General features: G+C 43.2%; 1 protein-coding gene across 3 annotated transcripts in view; it reads left to right on the forward strand.

Annotated features, from left to right (window-relative positions):
* Positions 1–6,302: 6,302 nt before the first annotated feature.
* Positions 6,303–14,383, forward strand: part of GPCPD1 (glycerophosphocholine phosphodiesterase 1) — a 39,747-nt gene continuing 31,666 nt past the window's right edge. The window contains exons 1-2 of one of the 3 annotated variants that reach the window (XM_088521268.1): positions 6,303–6,317; positions 14,202–14,287. In XM_088521268.1, coding sequence (XP_088377394.1) covers positions 14,239–14,287 — 49 coding nt within the window. In that variant the 5' untranslated portion in view covers positions 6,303–6,317; positions 14,202–14,238. Of the gene's footprint in view, positions 6,318–6,752; positions 6,854–14,104; positions 14,288–14,383 lie in introns of those variants that run through there. The other 2 variants (XM_088521267.1, XM_010223257.2) reach the window with 2 other exon arrangements.

A 14,383-nucleotide genomic window follows, 5' to 3' on the forward strand; every position in this document is an offset into this window, starting at 1 on the left:
ACTGCTGTTTTCCCTTTCATGATTTAATTGGATCATTCCCTTCTGTCCTTTAGGAGGGTTTGAAGACATAAAGCTTTCTCTCAGCTCTGCAGTTAGAGGTGACTGTCCTTATGCAGGGGAACGGTGTTCAAGGAGATGATGTTAAGCTACAGTTCACTTACAGTCTTTTCAACTACTGTGATTTAATTCAGCCCAACCCTTGAGTTGTTTCAGAGTCTTTACAGAACATCTGTGGGAGAAAGGAATTAGGAAGCTAATAAAACACTTCAGAGAGGCCAGGGCGTTCCCTGTCCTTGAACAGCCTCACTCTGTGCAAATCACTACTTCCAGTAATTCAGACTTTGGGTGGAAACAATGGGATTTTGGAGGTGCCTTTTAATATGCCCTGAAACAGTTGGACTCCTCCCTTCAATGTGGGTCTAAGAACCCCAGCAGGTTTGCACTAAGACCTGACCCAAAATGTGAAGCCTGTCAAAAGATCCCATCCACTTTTGTTGCTTGTGCCAAGCTGTTTGTTAAACCAAATATGTCCACTAGATAAAGATAGGAATGCTTAGTCTCCAAAATGTCCTTCTGGTGATGTGTGATCCCTTTATACAATTTACCCTAAAGAGTCCCAAGCATGCCAAAACACTGTTTTGTCTTTAATATTTTAAAAATTGGTTACATTTTTAAGGGGTATAATTATTAGTGGAGTAGTAGTCTGAAGAAAAACAGCAGAAATAATTATAGCTGCATCTTGTTGTGGAACACAGAAGGGAAATGCTACAGGCTTGCCACTAAAACTAAAATAGACCATCTGTGTGATCCAGAATTCACTTAACATCTCATGCCAATACTTTTCTTTAGAATGTACTTTAAGAGCATAAAAGACTTTGTGAGGCAATGCATAACTGCCCATAATTCAGCACTGGCAGATTTTGAAGACTGGAAAATAGGTGAGTGTTGTTTATGGAGTAGCCTCCCTCTCTGCAACACACAGTCTCTGCTGGAAGTAACTGGTGGCAAAATTGGTAGGAGCCCCAGATTAACACCCTTCAACTTGATGGGGATCTTACAGTTTGCAGAAATGTGAGGAGTTACATTGCAAAACAGTGCTGCATAAAGGAAAGAAGAAGTATTTTCTGTCTGAATGACCTTTTTGTATAACTCATGCAACTTCAAGTGGCTAATGGGCACACCACTTTCGCACTGTGAGCCTTTCCCACCGATGATTTTCACCCTTATTTCCCCCAATCCCTCCCCTCGCCCCAGCTCAAGTCCTGGGAGGGTGAATGGGGCAGGAACGGCAGCTTCAGAGCTGCAATCCTGCAAGCAGAGCTGGCAGCAGGGATCAAACAGAGCCCTGTATTGTAGATAATCACTCCTCTGTCTGGCCTGTCAGAGCTTCATCCACACCATGGAGCATGCAGGCTGGGATCAGTCCGATCCTCGCGCACACCTTGACCTCTTTCAGCCTCCACCTCTTTCAGCAGCTCTCAGTGCTCCTCTGTGCATCACAGAAAAGGGCTTTCACAGCCACCCACCTTTATTTTGCTATCACGTTAGGCCTGCAGTTCTTTTTCATTTTTTTTTCTGGTGAGAAAAGCAGCCAATGTTCCAAGAGATTTTGTACTGTATTGAAAGTTTATTCATCCTTTACATGACAGGGATGAACTTGATAAACCAGTTTCTGGTGTTGTTCTAAAAGGTTATGCATTGTCCGATTGTACAGGGTGTTATTTTTATCATCAATCTTGCATTTTCATGGGGCTTGTTCTTAATTAATGTTCAAAGCTTTTATGAAAATATGAATGGCAAACTTCTGAACAGCTTTATGTGAAAACAGCCACTGAGGAGAACTACCAGACACAGCTGTCCTAACACCTACTCGCCAGTGTATCTATATTTGCAAAACAAGTGACATTGTTTTCTTTAAAGTTACATACTTCCATATTTCCTTCCTTTCTTGTAAGTTAGGAGATGGAAGCTCTTACTTCTCACTAGCAAGCAGAATGAGATACAGAATTGCTCCAGCAGCTTTCCAGCTTTGTAGCTTATTAGCCTTAAAAACCTCATTTTGGTCATTTTTCATTTTTTTAAATTAAATTTTAATTAATTTAATGGGCTCATTCTGCTTGTCAGAGCCATCTGTCAAGCGTGACAGACAGCTAGGAGTAAAGAATAAGTGCAAAGCAACTGATACACAGTCTCTTGTTCTGTATAAAAGTCCTATTTAAGATCACTCACCAATGTCTACTTCTATTTTAAGCCTCCAGCAATAAATCTGTCTCTGGGCTGCTTTTTCTGCAACTTCATCATCTCTAGCAAGTGCTTCCCCGGCAGCTGAGGCAGATTTAACTTCTAGCTGCTGCTGTCCTCCCTTGTGCCCAGCTAGCTGTAACCTTCATGCAACCTGGCTTTGAATTGTTTCAGCCCTCCAACTCTGCACAAATCCACATGAAAAAAAATAATAAAAAGCTTTCTGGCAGCTTAGGGAACTCGAAGGGCTCACTGCAAGGATACAGGGACCAGAGCAAATAAAGGTGGGCAGGAACGCAAGAGCAGGTGTAGTAAAGCCAGACTGAGGCTGCCAGATGTTGGACTGGCTTAGGCCAGAGACAACCTTAGTTTCTCTTTAGGCGAAACTTTGCCTGCCCAAGGGAGAATCTGGTATCTCTTTGGTAAGCATAAAGACAGGGGAAATACCATTCATGGAGACTCATGTCTGTGCTGTCAAAGAGCTTCATATCAACAACTGAGACTGAGATAAGGCATATCTCCATCACCACTGGGATGTACGAGTTATACCTGCCTGTGGTCACAGGGACTCCACGTCTCCTCCAGCTGGGACAGGGGTTGCTGTTGCTCGCGTGAAAAACCAACCCGGTCTGTGTTATCCTCCACCACTGCCACCGTTCTCTTCCTCCAAAGAAGTGTGGGAGGTCTTGGGTGCAGCTTCAGAGACAGCCTGAAGGAGACTGTAAGAACACGGTTATAAGGACGGTTTTATACACGTGTCTGGTGTCCTTGTGAAGCATCTCTATAAAGAACAAATCTTACACTCCTTCCATTCCAGAAACCATCACATAGCTTAGATCAAAAAAGTAAATTGTGAAGACTGTCTGTGCCTCCAGATTACAAGACGTTTTATTTCTAATTCAAATCTTATATTTGCAATACTGCATTAGCAGTTACCAATACATCTAGACCTTATGCTAGGCATTAATCTGCTCTGCTTGGAGAGAAATCTGCGTTTTTGAAAATCCACAGCAATATTCCTCCTCTCTGTCCACAGTTTTTTCTGTCTTTTACATTTTCCCACGATGGGAGCCGAAATTCCTGCTGTTTAAAATGTGTTTTTAAAGATGCCCTATCTTCTTGCTTAGTTCTCCCCACCCACTTCCATGTGTTTCCACACTTTCTCACTGTGCCCTGGTTCATACAGCAAAGTAGTTCAGTTTGTACTTATGAAAAAAGCCATTGTACGACAATCTATTAATCCTTCCTAATCATTCTCCTTGAGCCTGGAAGGCTTTTACCACACTAACTGCAGCATTTTTTATTTTTGCCTGGTGCCTTCCAGTCTTTTAGTGTCACTTGACTTTAGGGCTGGTAAACTACAGATTTCACATCAGATAAGCAAGAGTCTCGGTGCCAGAGAAAAGGTCAAGTATTTTCAAGAACAAGTGAACAAAAAACTAAGAACAAGTATTATTTCTAACATGATGGTGGATGCCTAAAGCTATGCGACCGCTTACGTAATTCTACAAGCTATTTTTGTTCACAATAACCCATCAGAGCCAGGACTACTGCAGGAAATCAAGTCCTTATTTTATTCCACCAAAATGCATGCAGTGTATAAGTGGCAAGCACTGCTGGCACAGGTGGCAGCTCACTGAACCTGATAGCACAAGATACCGAGGAGAAAACAGCATATATTTGGGGGAAAAAAAGAAAAAAGAAATTGTTTTCCATCACCTTTTTAGCTACCGAGAGTGCAAATGAAGATTGATTTAGAGGCAGAACCTGCAATTTTGACATTGGCTAGAGAAGCAGACAGAGAAGAAGCACACAAAACCTCAAAGAAAATTCCTTGGGCCATTTCAATAGAGGTTTGCAAGTGGGCTTTTTTTGGAAAGAGGTTTGCAGGAGATCTCTGAGCTCATCAATATGTGCTAATTACTGCACAGTTTCATACTCTCTCAAGGAGAAGCTGAGACTTATCTGCTGGGTCACAGCAAAGCATGGACTTATCTGGCCCAACCATATTTAATTAACTCCTTGGGGAAAATAGAAGAGTTCACAGGCAAGCTTAAATAGGTTTTTTGGGTGTCTACTTCAGGCTAAGCGTAAACAGACTATTTCCTAGTATTTCCTATCCTACTCTCTCCCTATTTGCTGTATTTGATGCTGAGCTCCGGCTTAATCATAGTTCTTAATTACCTCATTTTGTTTTATTTTTAACTTCAAGAGGAACCGCAGTGGAATGACTTACGGGAACAGAGTTATTAAAATTGCATTTGACTGAAAGGCTGGAGAGCAAAGCAAAACGGGGAGCTACAGGCTGGGGCAGAGCAGTCGGGGTAGAAGACTGCCTCAAGCCAAAAATGTAAGTAAACAAGACAGACACAGATGCAATCATAACATGGTTTGGAGAATCATACAACTAAACTAAATGAAAATCTCTTCCCTTCGAAAATTCTTATAAATTGCAGAATGAAAACCACCTCACATCTTGCCAGTAACAAACTCAAGCTACCTTTCAAGCAAGTCCTTGAAAGCTGCCATGGCAAATTTGCGGCTCAGGATCAGCTACGTCTCTTAATGCAGGACAGAGCTTCCTATTAAAATTATTTTAAAGTGAATAAACATATACCATTTTTAGATACCTGAAGAGTTTAAAAATGGCTTATTGAATGCTTCATTTGACTGATGTCAGCTTTTAGCTGAAATCAAGCACAAAGTGTACAAGAAAAGAATTCCCTAAAGAGATTAAATGGAGCTGACTGCAATAGCTTCTCTAATCTTAGTGAAGTAGGAGGGAGACACATGCTTTAATGGAGTGAATGCATTAGTACTTCTTGAATGCAATTAGCTCTGATATTGCAGTTTTTGACTAGAATGAGTTTTGATAGAAAATGCAGTTTCACTTTGGACTAAATACTAATTGGAACAAACACCAGTGCCAAAAGAACAAACATGTTACACTCAGTTCTCAACAAAAAATTAAAGGTTTTATAGCATGATTTTGGCACCATATCAAAAGCCAATGTTTGAAATAGCTGACACACCAAAGTGCTTTTGAAAATGCTCCATTTTGCTTTAAAACAATCCGCTTGACTAATAAGCTTTAAAAACAAGAAAAGCAGCAGGTCGTTACTTTTCAAAACAGTGTTTTTTTCTTAAATGAAGTTCCCTGCTTCGTCAGCTCGCAGCTGATCCAAGCCAGAGAAGCGCTCGCTGATGTTTACTTAGGTTTGAAGAGCCCGGAACGGCCGCAGTTCACAGCCGTGTCTAACAAGATCCGACAAGTGTTGTCGCCAGCCACGGCTCCTCCTTCCCGGCGGGAATTCCTCCTGTGCCTTTGGCAAAACCTGCTCCCGCGCTGCGAACGAGGCCGAAGCGGCGTCGAGGCACAGGCGGCCTCACACTTCTTGGCCAGTGGACACACGTTACACAAAGCAGAAGCAGGTTCCTGGGCAGGCTGTTTATACAGGCACGTTATTACTATTGATACTGCAGCCACGGGAATGTGAATACTGCCACAGCGCCGACGCTCCGCTGCAAAGCAGCGCGGAAGCTCCCTTGGAAAAATAAAGGCACGGGAGGGAGGAAACGCTTTTTCCCTTCGTGTGCTAAAGCTTTGCAGGGTCAATCCCCGGGACGGCCTCTTTTTTTCCCTCATAAAAGTGGTTTTCGGGCAGCCTACGAGCCCCTTGGCCCAGAGCCCCTATCACCGTCCCCGAGACGCCCCTGGGGTGGCGCCCCCCAACACGGGGGCAGCCCCGCCCCCTTGACAAGCCCCGCCCCCAGCTCCAGACGGGGCTTTCGAGGAAACAGCGCGCCTCTCCCGGCTCTTCCTGCTCGGCTCCTATTGGCCGCGGCGGGAGGGGAGGCGGGACGTCCCGCGGCCACGCCCAGCACTCCGCCCCCCGCCCGGTTCGGCCGGGGGCGGTTGGAACCGGTTGGCGCCGCGCTGCCCCCTCCCCTGCCGCGCCCTGAGGCGGCCGTTGGGCGCCCGGCGAGGAGCCGGCTGCGGGAGGAGCGGGCGAGGCGGGAAGTGCCACCCGTGGCGCCCTCGCGGACAACGCGGCCCGGCAGCGGCGCTGCTCCAGGTCAGTGCGAACCGCCCGCGGGGCGGAGCGAGGCCGCCGAGGGCGCGGCAGGGGCCGGTACCAGGAGGTGGCGCTTTGTCCTGGGGGGAATGGGGGAAGGGTTTGTGCCCCTCGGCAGGGAGCAGCCGCACCCGTTACCCGCCCACCGCCTCGGGCCCCACGGCCCCGGGTGCCCGCGCCCCCTCCGCGCCCCTTACCCGTCGCCGTGGCCCCGCGACGGCCCCGCCCCTCCACGCCCCGCCCGGGCTTTCGAGGAACCGGCGCCGCCTCCCCCAGAGCTTCGTGCTCTCCTCCGATTGGCCGAGGCGGCGAAGAAGGCGGGGCCACGGCGGGGTGACGTCACGGGAGCACCCCCGCCCCGCCGCGCGCTCCGCCTCCCCGGTTCGGCCGGGGGCGGTTGGAACCGGTTGGCGGCCGCGCCGCCCCCTCCCCTGCCGCGCGCTGAGGCGGCCGTTGGGCGGCTCGGGCGCGGCGGTCGTGGCAGTGCTCGATACCGCCCTAGCGAACACAACGGGTCGGGAGCGGCGGCCCCGCAGGTCAGTGCGAGCCGCGGGGGGCGGCGTGCGGGGGGCGGCGGCGCTATCCGCTTCCTGACCTGGCTGCTGTCGGAGGCGGAGATTCATTTTCTTTTTTCGTGTCTCCTGGTTAATCCGGCGCTTGTCTTGCGGGCCATTAGGTGTTTCAGTGCTGTGTGGCACTGTTAGGCGGAGATCAGCCCTCAGAATATTTTAAGACCTAACGTTAGATTGAAATAGCTGGTGAGTGAAATTACGTCATATGAGTGTTTTTTTTTTCCTAATAGATTATTTTATATATTTCTCGTTTACCCCTGTTGTTAGAATCTGTAGGAAAGTGCCAAAAATCCCCCAAAGAAACAACATCTGTCTTGAATAGGTGCTACTCAAGTAAATTGCCACATAATTAATCTCTTGGTAAAGATCCCAGTGGGCTGATCAGTAAAATGGATGCAAGCTTTGAGAAACACTTTAAAAAGTTGTTGTTTTGTGAACTGAGGGCTGTGGGGGACATTATGCGCTTTATTTGCTCATGTCCCTTCAAGATGAGAAGCTATGGTTAGAATGATCGCAGAGGGTTAAATTACTACCTGGTTAATGTCTTCTCAGGCATGTGCTAATAGTGAAGGGAATTTCATCAAAGAAAGAAAACAAAAACACAACCAGGCTGTTTTCGTGTGCATGGAAATATGCCCCAGCCTGACTTTTGCAAGAACTTTGTCTTCAGGGCTATTGTGAAATAGCTATGACAAAGGAGTCCACTGCGTGTATGTGACTTTAAGAAGTTCTTAAAGCCAATTAATTGTTAGCATTTAAAACCAAGCAGATGCATTACAAGTCACTCAGTGTAGTGGATATGGATATTGCATTGGGTTGCAAGGGGTCTGCCTTGGCCTTGCAAAGAAGTAGCTGAATATCATAATGCTGATACATACTTAAAGATTTTTTTTTATACATTACTGTGTATTAATGTCTCAGAAACAGTGCCTTGGTGTTGCTTCTTTTTAATTGTCAACAGGCAATTGGATCAGAGGAGCGTGTCCAAATCTGGCATGCAACTTTGTTTTTGGTCCGGTGTTAATACTGCAATGCAGTATAAGAGAGGATTTGTGATCGTGCTTTCTAGTGCAGTCCAGAAGGGGGAAGAAGGGGGAGCACCTTCAAGTTATTCAGGTGAAAAAGAGTGAGGCTTGTAATGATGTTTCTAAAAATTCTCCTCCAGTTGTTAGATTGAATATCCTAAGAAGCATATCCTCTGACCTTCTTCTGAAATCCAAGGACTGTCAACCATTGTTACTTACTTTTACTGTCTATCTAATTTGCTACTTTACATGTACATAATACTCTGGGAGCTTGTTGCAAGCATCAACAGCAACAGAAAGTACTCTGCATGTACATTTAATCAGATTTGAATGGATATCACTTAAATGCTAAAGGTGAAGTCTGCAGTAGCGTAACTTGATATTTCATGCTTGAGATTCTAATTCTGTGAGCAAAATGACAAAAATCCATCTTAAAGCAGTATTCTCCTGTAGTTAGGCTCATGTCTTTTCTTTGTTCTGCATGGCATCAAATGCTGTGTGTGGTGGATTTTCTATTGGTGTATATAGTATAGCTTCCAAGAAGGCAAAATGTAAGTACGGTGCTTTCTCCCGCAGTGCATGTTAGGGTTCAAGCACACACTTCCCAAGGGAAGTGACAGGGAGCTGCAGGGCCCCCTGATCAGACACTCTGCACTCTCATATGTCACATAACTTGGCTGCACCTGCCTCTCTTTCTCCTGCTTCAGACAGGGAGTGGACCTCTCCTTTATAAGTCTCATGTGTCTGTACCTTTAAGGTGGAAAATGCCTGCTTAAAATAAGGAAACTACAAATAAAAACACTGCAGTGTTCTAGTTCCTATAGTTCCTACTCTTTTGACCTTTATATGTGAAATTTATTGTGGTATTTTGAAATAATTGACCATATGCTTCCTTCTTGCAATACCAGTAATCTGCACTGTGGTCGCTGATGAAATGTGTGCTAACAGTACGGAAGTGCCTGTTTGTGCAAAGATCATCTATTATTTTCCCATGATAACTAGGCAAATTCAGTAGCACAGTGGCTGAAAATATTTCTACGTTAAAGACCAGATGTCTGAAGATACGGAAATGCATAATGGGAAAATCACAGCACCTTGATACCTAACTATCAATTTTAATGGAGTTTTTTATATAAGCATTTTTGAAAAGGTGCTTATTAAGTACCCCTGGAAAACTCTAGGTACCTGAATTTCTCTTAAAAAAAAAATCCTGGCCCATTAAAATTATTCTTTGGCAAGCCCTGTAAAGTGTGTGTTCCATGTTGTCAAGTCATCCTTAAACAGAATGTTATCCAAGGATAGGTTGGTAGTTTTACATCAGAAATTTCTGCTAATAATTTATCAGCTTCTTGTTTGTTTTAAGAGATGTAGCATTTCACTGCAGGTCTGCTTCATCTCTCTTTCTTGTCTGCATGGTGCCAAGTACTGGTTATTCTCGATGGATAAAATCCATGCAAAGGGTCAGAATTTCATATGATCTGGATCCCTGAACTCCCAGAAACGTAAATTAAGTTTAGTTCACAGTAAAGCATCCCAGATAGAGCATACAAAACTATGAATCCATTGTGTACTGGAAGAATAATATTTTACTTTTCCTTTAAAGTTAAATTTCTTTTTGTTTTGAATTCTGATCTCTATCGATTAAAATCTTCCCTTCCCACTTCCCTAATTTGGGAAGTTACTGTAAAATTTCCAGAAGGACTGTTTCTTTGTCTTCTCTCTCTTTCCCCAGTAGATATGAATACCTTATTTTCCTTGCATTGATAAACAAATCCAGCCATTCTGCCACCCTTCACATTGTACTTGAGGCCTGTCACAGGCTTTGTCCTTACAGCATTAGAAGTAAGAGCCTTGCAAACCTGTCTAAGTTGGTCTTAAAAATTTCACTTGCACTGCGTGAGAGCCCGCCATTTGGCTTTATGAATGCTGTGAATTTCCATGAATGTAAAATTTGTTCAGTGTTCTGCAAGCTAAGCTATTAAATTCCGGAATTGGTAAAGCATGTAGGTCTAAGTTTATTGAAAAGGTTAGAGAAATAAAAATAGTGTAGATAGATATATTTCCTAAATCCGCAAGTTACCTCTGTCTTCCCCATCTGTGATGGTATCCCTAACTTTTCTTCTCCCATTTGTAGAGAAAAGCTGGTATTTTATAAGACATTTATAGTTGGGTGTGTTATGACAGAAAGAGAGTGCTAAGTGTCTTTTTTTCCTTCTTTTCTTCCAAGTGCCTTTCATGGCCTGCAGTTGTCTGCTTGCCATCTTCTAGAAATGCATTTCTAGAATCAGGAGGTGAGAGCTTGGGGTCCCTAATTTTTGGGGGGAGTACATTGCCTCCTACCACCTTTATACTCCTTAGGATATCCATGGAGGGGAGCAAATTGGGAAAGGAAAGGCTTACAGGCTGAATTAGAATGAGCAGTTTTTATTGCCTGCTCAGCTTGCAGGTTACTACACATCAACTGTTTGTTGCTTTCCTTGGAGGGTATACAAAGGCAAGCAAGTGGGTTTCTGAAATTGCAAGACTGCTGGTTGTTTTTCCTCCTATCTAAAGCTACAAGGAGACCTTGCCTTGTGTCAAGAAAACCGGGTCTGTACACAACCCTTCTCAATATACCGTGTGATGTCCCTGCCCTGGAAGCCTTGCTCATCAGCCCATGCTGTCCAGTTGAGGCTGGTTGATGGGCAGGGTTTTCTGGACTAAGCTTTTAAAGGAAGGTCAGGACAGCCTCCAGCTCCCATTCTGAGAGCTTCTGCTGTGCTGCCAGCACCTCCTTGGGAGGCCTCCAGAGGCTGTTAAAGGTGAGGAGTTGCTTTGTCAAGGGAGGAGAATGTGAGAGGGTTGAACTGTGGCAGAGTGAGGAAAGGGACCTGTTTTGCTGTAGAAGCAAGACTTGCTAGGTGGAGAAGCTACTTCTTTTAGTGAGGGGTTGATACCTTGATGTGAACATCTACTTGGGTAAGAACTCTCCTGTGAAGAAATGACTGAAATTTAAAGTGCTCTTTGCCAGCTTGCATTAAGAGGTGAGTTGTACTACATAAAAGCTGATGGATGGAAGGAAGCAGAGTATATAGAGAAGGGGGCAGTTGTTTGCACCTCAAGCTTGTGTGTAGACACATGTAGTTACAGCAGATGTGAATTCAGTTTTAATCCTTTGAACCTGAAAGCTGTTTTAAAACAATGTAAGGGCTTCTAGTTAGTGAATCTACTCAGTTGAATTCATTACTATTTACTGACCAGGAAACACTTAGTATTTCTAAAATAAATCTTCTGACTTGTTCTAGTTCCCCTGAATACAGAGCTATGACTTCACTGAGCTGAGGAACCTTTATGTTCTCTGAAACAGTCTATCTTTACAGGTGTGAGGAATGGAGGACTTTGTTCTTTGTCACCTCCTTTGGTAAGCAGTATTGCAGATCTAAAGAAATTCAGGGTTTTAAAGATTGCCTGACACCTACTGGTCAGAGGACTTGCAGATTTAGTCTAGGTTTTCCTGCCAGCTCCTTCTCGGAATTAAGCTACCCCCTTTTACCAGGACCCATCAGTAACTGGACAGTTAAACTTCTGCATTTTTTCCTAAAGCGTTTTTGTATCATTGAGAAAGTACAGAGTGTTTTACACATGTATGATGATACACAGAGTAGTTTTGATTTATTAACAAAAAGCAAACTTACATATACTCAGCAACTACATTTTAGTGTGTTTTATGTACACTGCTGTGTTAGGAGGGAAGTTTCTTTAAAGTGAAGGGTAGTGTTTTGGACCTGAATATGGATGCTTGTGTTGACACGAAAACTTACTTAAGAACAACATCTGTAGCTGCAGTTCTCCTATTAAAACCATGCCTGAGATTAGCTCTCTAATCTGCAGTTTTTCTCATCTTGGTGCCTACCTCCTGAGAAGGCAGAGTAGGTCTTGAAGACAAATGATATTTTTAAGCAGAATGTTGAGAACTTGCAAAGGGAATTTGTTAACATAGCCTTACAATTAACTATTGTTACATTGAAAATGTAATATTCCTTTGCTGGTCATTTTAGAGAAGCCCACAAATGTCTTACAGGCAGGTGCACAGATATTTTTTACAAGACTAACTTCATGAGCTTTAAAGATTTCATATCAGAGTTCCAGATTTTTGGGGGAGAATGAACTGATAGTTAATTAAATTGTGATAAGATAGACATGCTATTTTTCATCAAGTTTAATTTTGAGACTTACTTGGCATCAGCTCTGGAAGCAGTTCTTACATGACAAGAGCCTGGTCTTGATTGGGGGAACTGGGTTTAGGCATCAGCTGCTGTTTACCTGCTGTTGTTTACCTGCTCGGTTGATTTTTGACAAGTCACCTGTCTACTTCTTCCTCCCTTTGGCACCCTTTCGGTCAAAAGCTGCCTTAAAAGTGGACCATCAGCGTACACAGGGCCCTGAATGATTTGATGTTGTCACAAATGCACGTTAATGGTTTAGATTCTCTGCTTAGTTCTAACTGAGATTTTCATGCTGTACTGACATGAAAGACAGATTTTATTTTCAGGACTGAAGCAAACCACATTTTAAGCTTCTGTGCCTATAAATAGCTGTCAAAAATAAGTAGCAGAATGTGTCGCTGTTAACACACATAACCATAATAGCACATAAACATGGCAAAGCTCGCAAAGGGAGTGTTTTCCCTCAGAAAGTTTAAGTGTACTTATTTCCAGCACTTTGGGATTTTATTATTTACAACAATATTACTTGTAGAAGAGTACATATGCAATGAGGATAATGACTAGAAATGTCTACAGTGCTACTCTTGTTGATCCCGTTTTCCCACCGAAGAGTCATTCCACTTCAGGGTGGAGGGAGAAAAACAAGGGGAGAGAAAAAGGAATGTAAAGAGAAAAAATATTAGAAAAGAAGTTTGGAGAAGAAGAAGAAGGGAAGAGGAAAAGAGGAAAAAAAAGTAGTTTTTCAAGCTTCATACCTTAGCTTTCTTTCTGATTATTCAGAATGAATGAGGATTATAAGCTTCTTTCTATGTTCTTCCTTATCTTCCTCCATTCCCTTTCCCCTGTTTGATTTTTATTAAATTGGCCTCTTTGGTAGCAATTTTGGAAGACAAAAGCTTGTAGTAGGTGGGTAGATGGATCTAGAGCAGAGCAGATTGCTTCTTAGTGCCATCCATTCTTCATTTCATTATTATCAACATTTTCTCCAAAGGATTGCTGACTAACATTGTACTGAAATAAACAGTATCTTTGTTCTATCCTGAATGATAGTAATAAAAATGTTTTCCCTTCTTGGTTTAAAACCTCACTGGTGTGGAAAAAAAAGGATCAAGAGCTTTGCAAAGTTAATTCTACATATAATAAGTATAAATTGCTCAAGTCCAAATGAATGTACTCGCGTGGTGCTGATTAATCTGGAAGCATCAGGTCTGTTATGATGTCTTTCAACTCTGCTGTGACTACCACTACTACTTTCATAAGGAATATATATAATTATATTTTACATTAATAGTGTTTCTGTTGAGATGTGGAGAGTGGGATCCTGCTAGCTTTTTAAAATGAGGTTATAGTGTTTTGCAGGAGGGTATAAAGCTGAAGAGGGGACAGTCCAGTCCAACAACTCTTCTCCCCGTGCAACTACAGGGGATATCGGCAGTCCTGCTGTGATGGTTTTGTAAAAGGTTGGAAGCCTGGGTAAGAAAGCAGAGTTGAAAGAGATGTACAACTCATCTGATCAGCGCACTGCCAGTGACAGCAGAGAGCTGTACGCATCCTCCATACGTTCTAGCTCTTTTTCTTTCAATGCTGGAACTCTCTGCCGTGTCTTTAAGATAGCACGGCTTGTCTGCACCATTCCTCTTGTATTGAAGATAAGGCTTAAGAATAGCATAGGGAAATGGTTAGAAATTACTGTTTGCCAAAGCTCATAATCTTATATCATGTTTTATAGTCTTGTGCCTTACAATAACGCTTCCGGTGGCTTCTTTGGGAGCAAAGTCAAAACAGAGAGCTTTTGAAAAATCCCAGCTTATGACTGATGAATGCTGCATATTATACTTGAATGTACTATTTAATTTAGTAGTCTCTTCTTGTGCTAGTGTTGCAGCAGAGTCCTCTGCAGCTGGATGCTGTTTTCTGGGGCAGCTGCTGGAATAAAATAGCTTTCTGTTGTACTGCTTGCTTGAACAGTAACAGCACTAGTTGTGTGTTTCCCTATAAGTGGTTGAAGTTAATATTTCTCTTATTTAGGAGAGCATTAGATGTAGTGTGTTATTTCTGAAATATCTTTTTCCTTCACTACAGGAGACTTCAACTTTACTAAGACAAAAGTTCCGCAAGTATGACCCCTTCTCAAGTCACTTTTGAAGTAAGAGGACCATCTGTGACAGGTTTGTATGGTAGAACAAGACTGAACAGAAGAATGTTTAAAGGCTTTCCTTTCTATTTTATTAAGGGCAAAGGAACATTCATTTTGATACTTTGAC

This window comes from Tinamus guttatus, unplaced genomic scaffold, assembly GCF_059628265.1.
Source record: "Tinamus guttatus ecotype Peru unplaced genomic scaffold, ASM5962826v1 Tinamus_guttatus_pri_ptg000116l, whole genome shotgun sequence".
NCBI classification, from domain to species: domain Eukaryota; kingdom Metazoa; phylum Chordata; class Aves; order Tinamiformes; family Tinamidae; genus Tinamus; species Tinamus guttatus.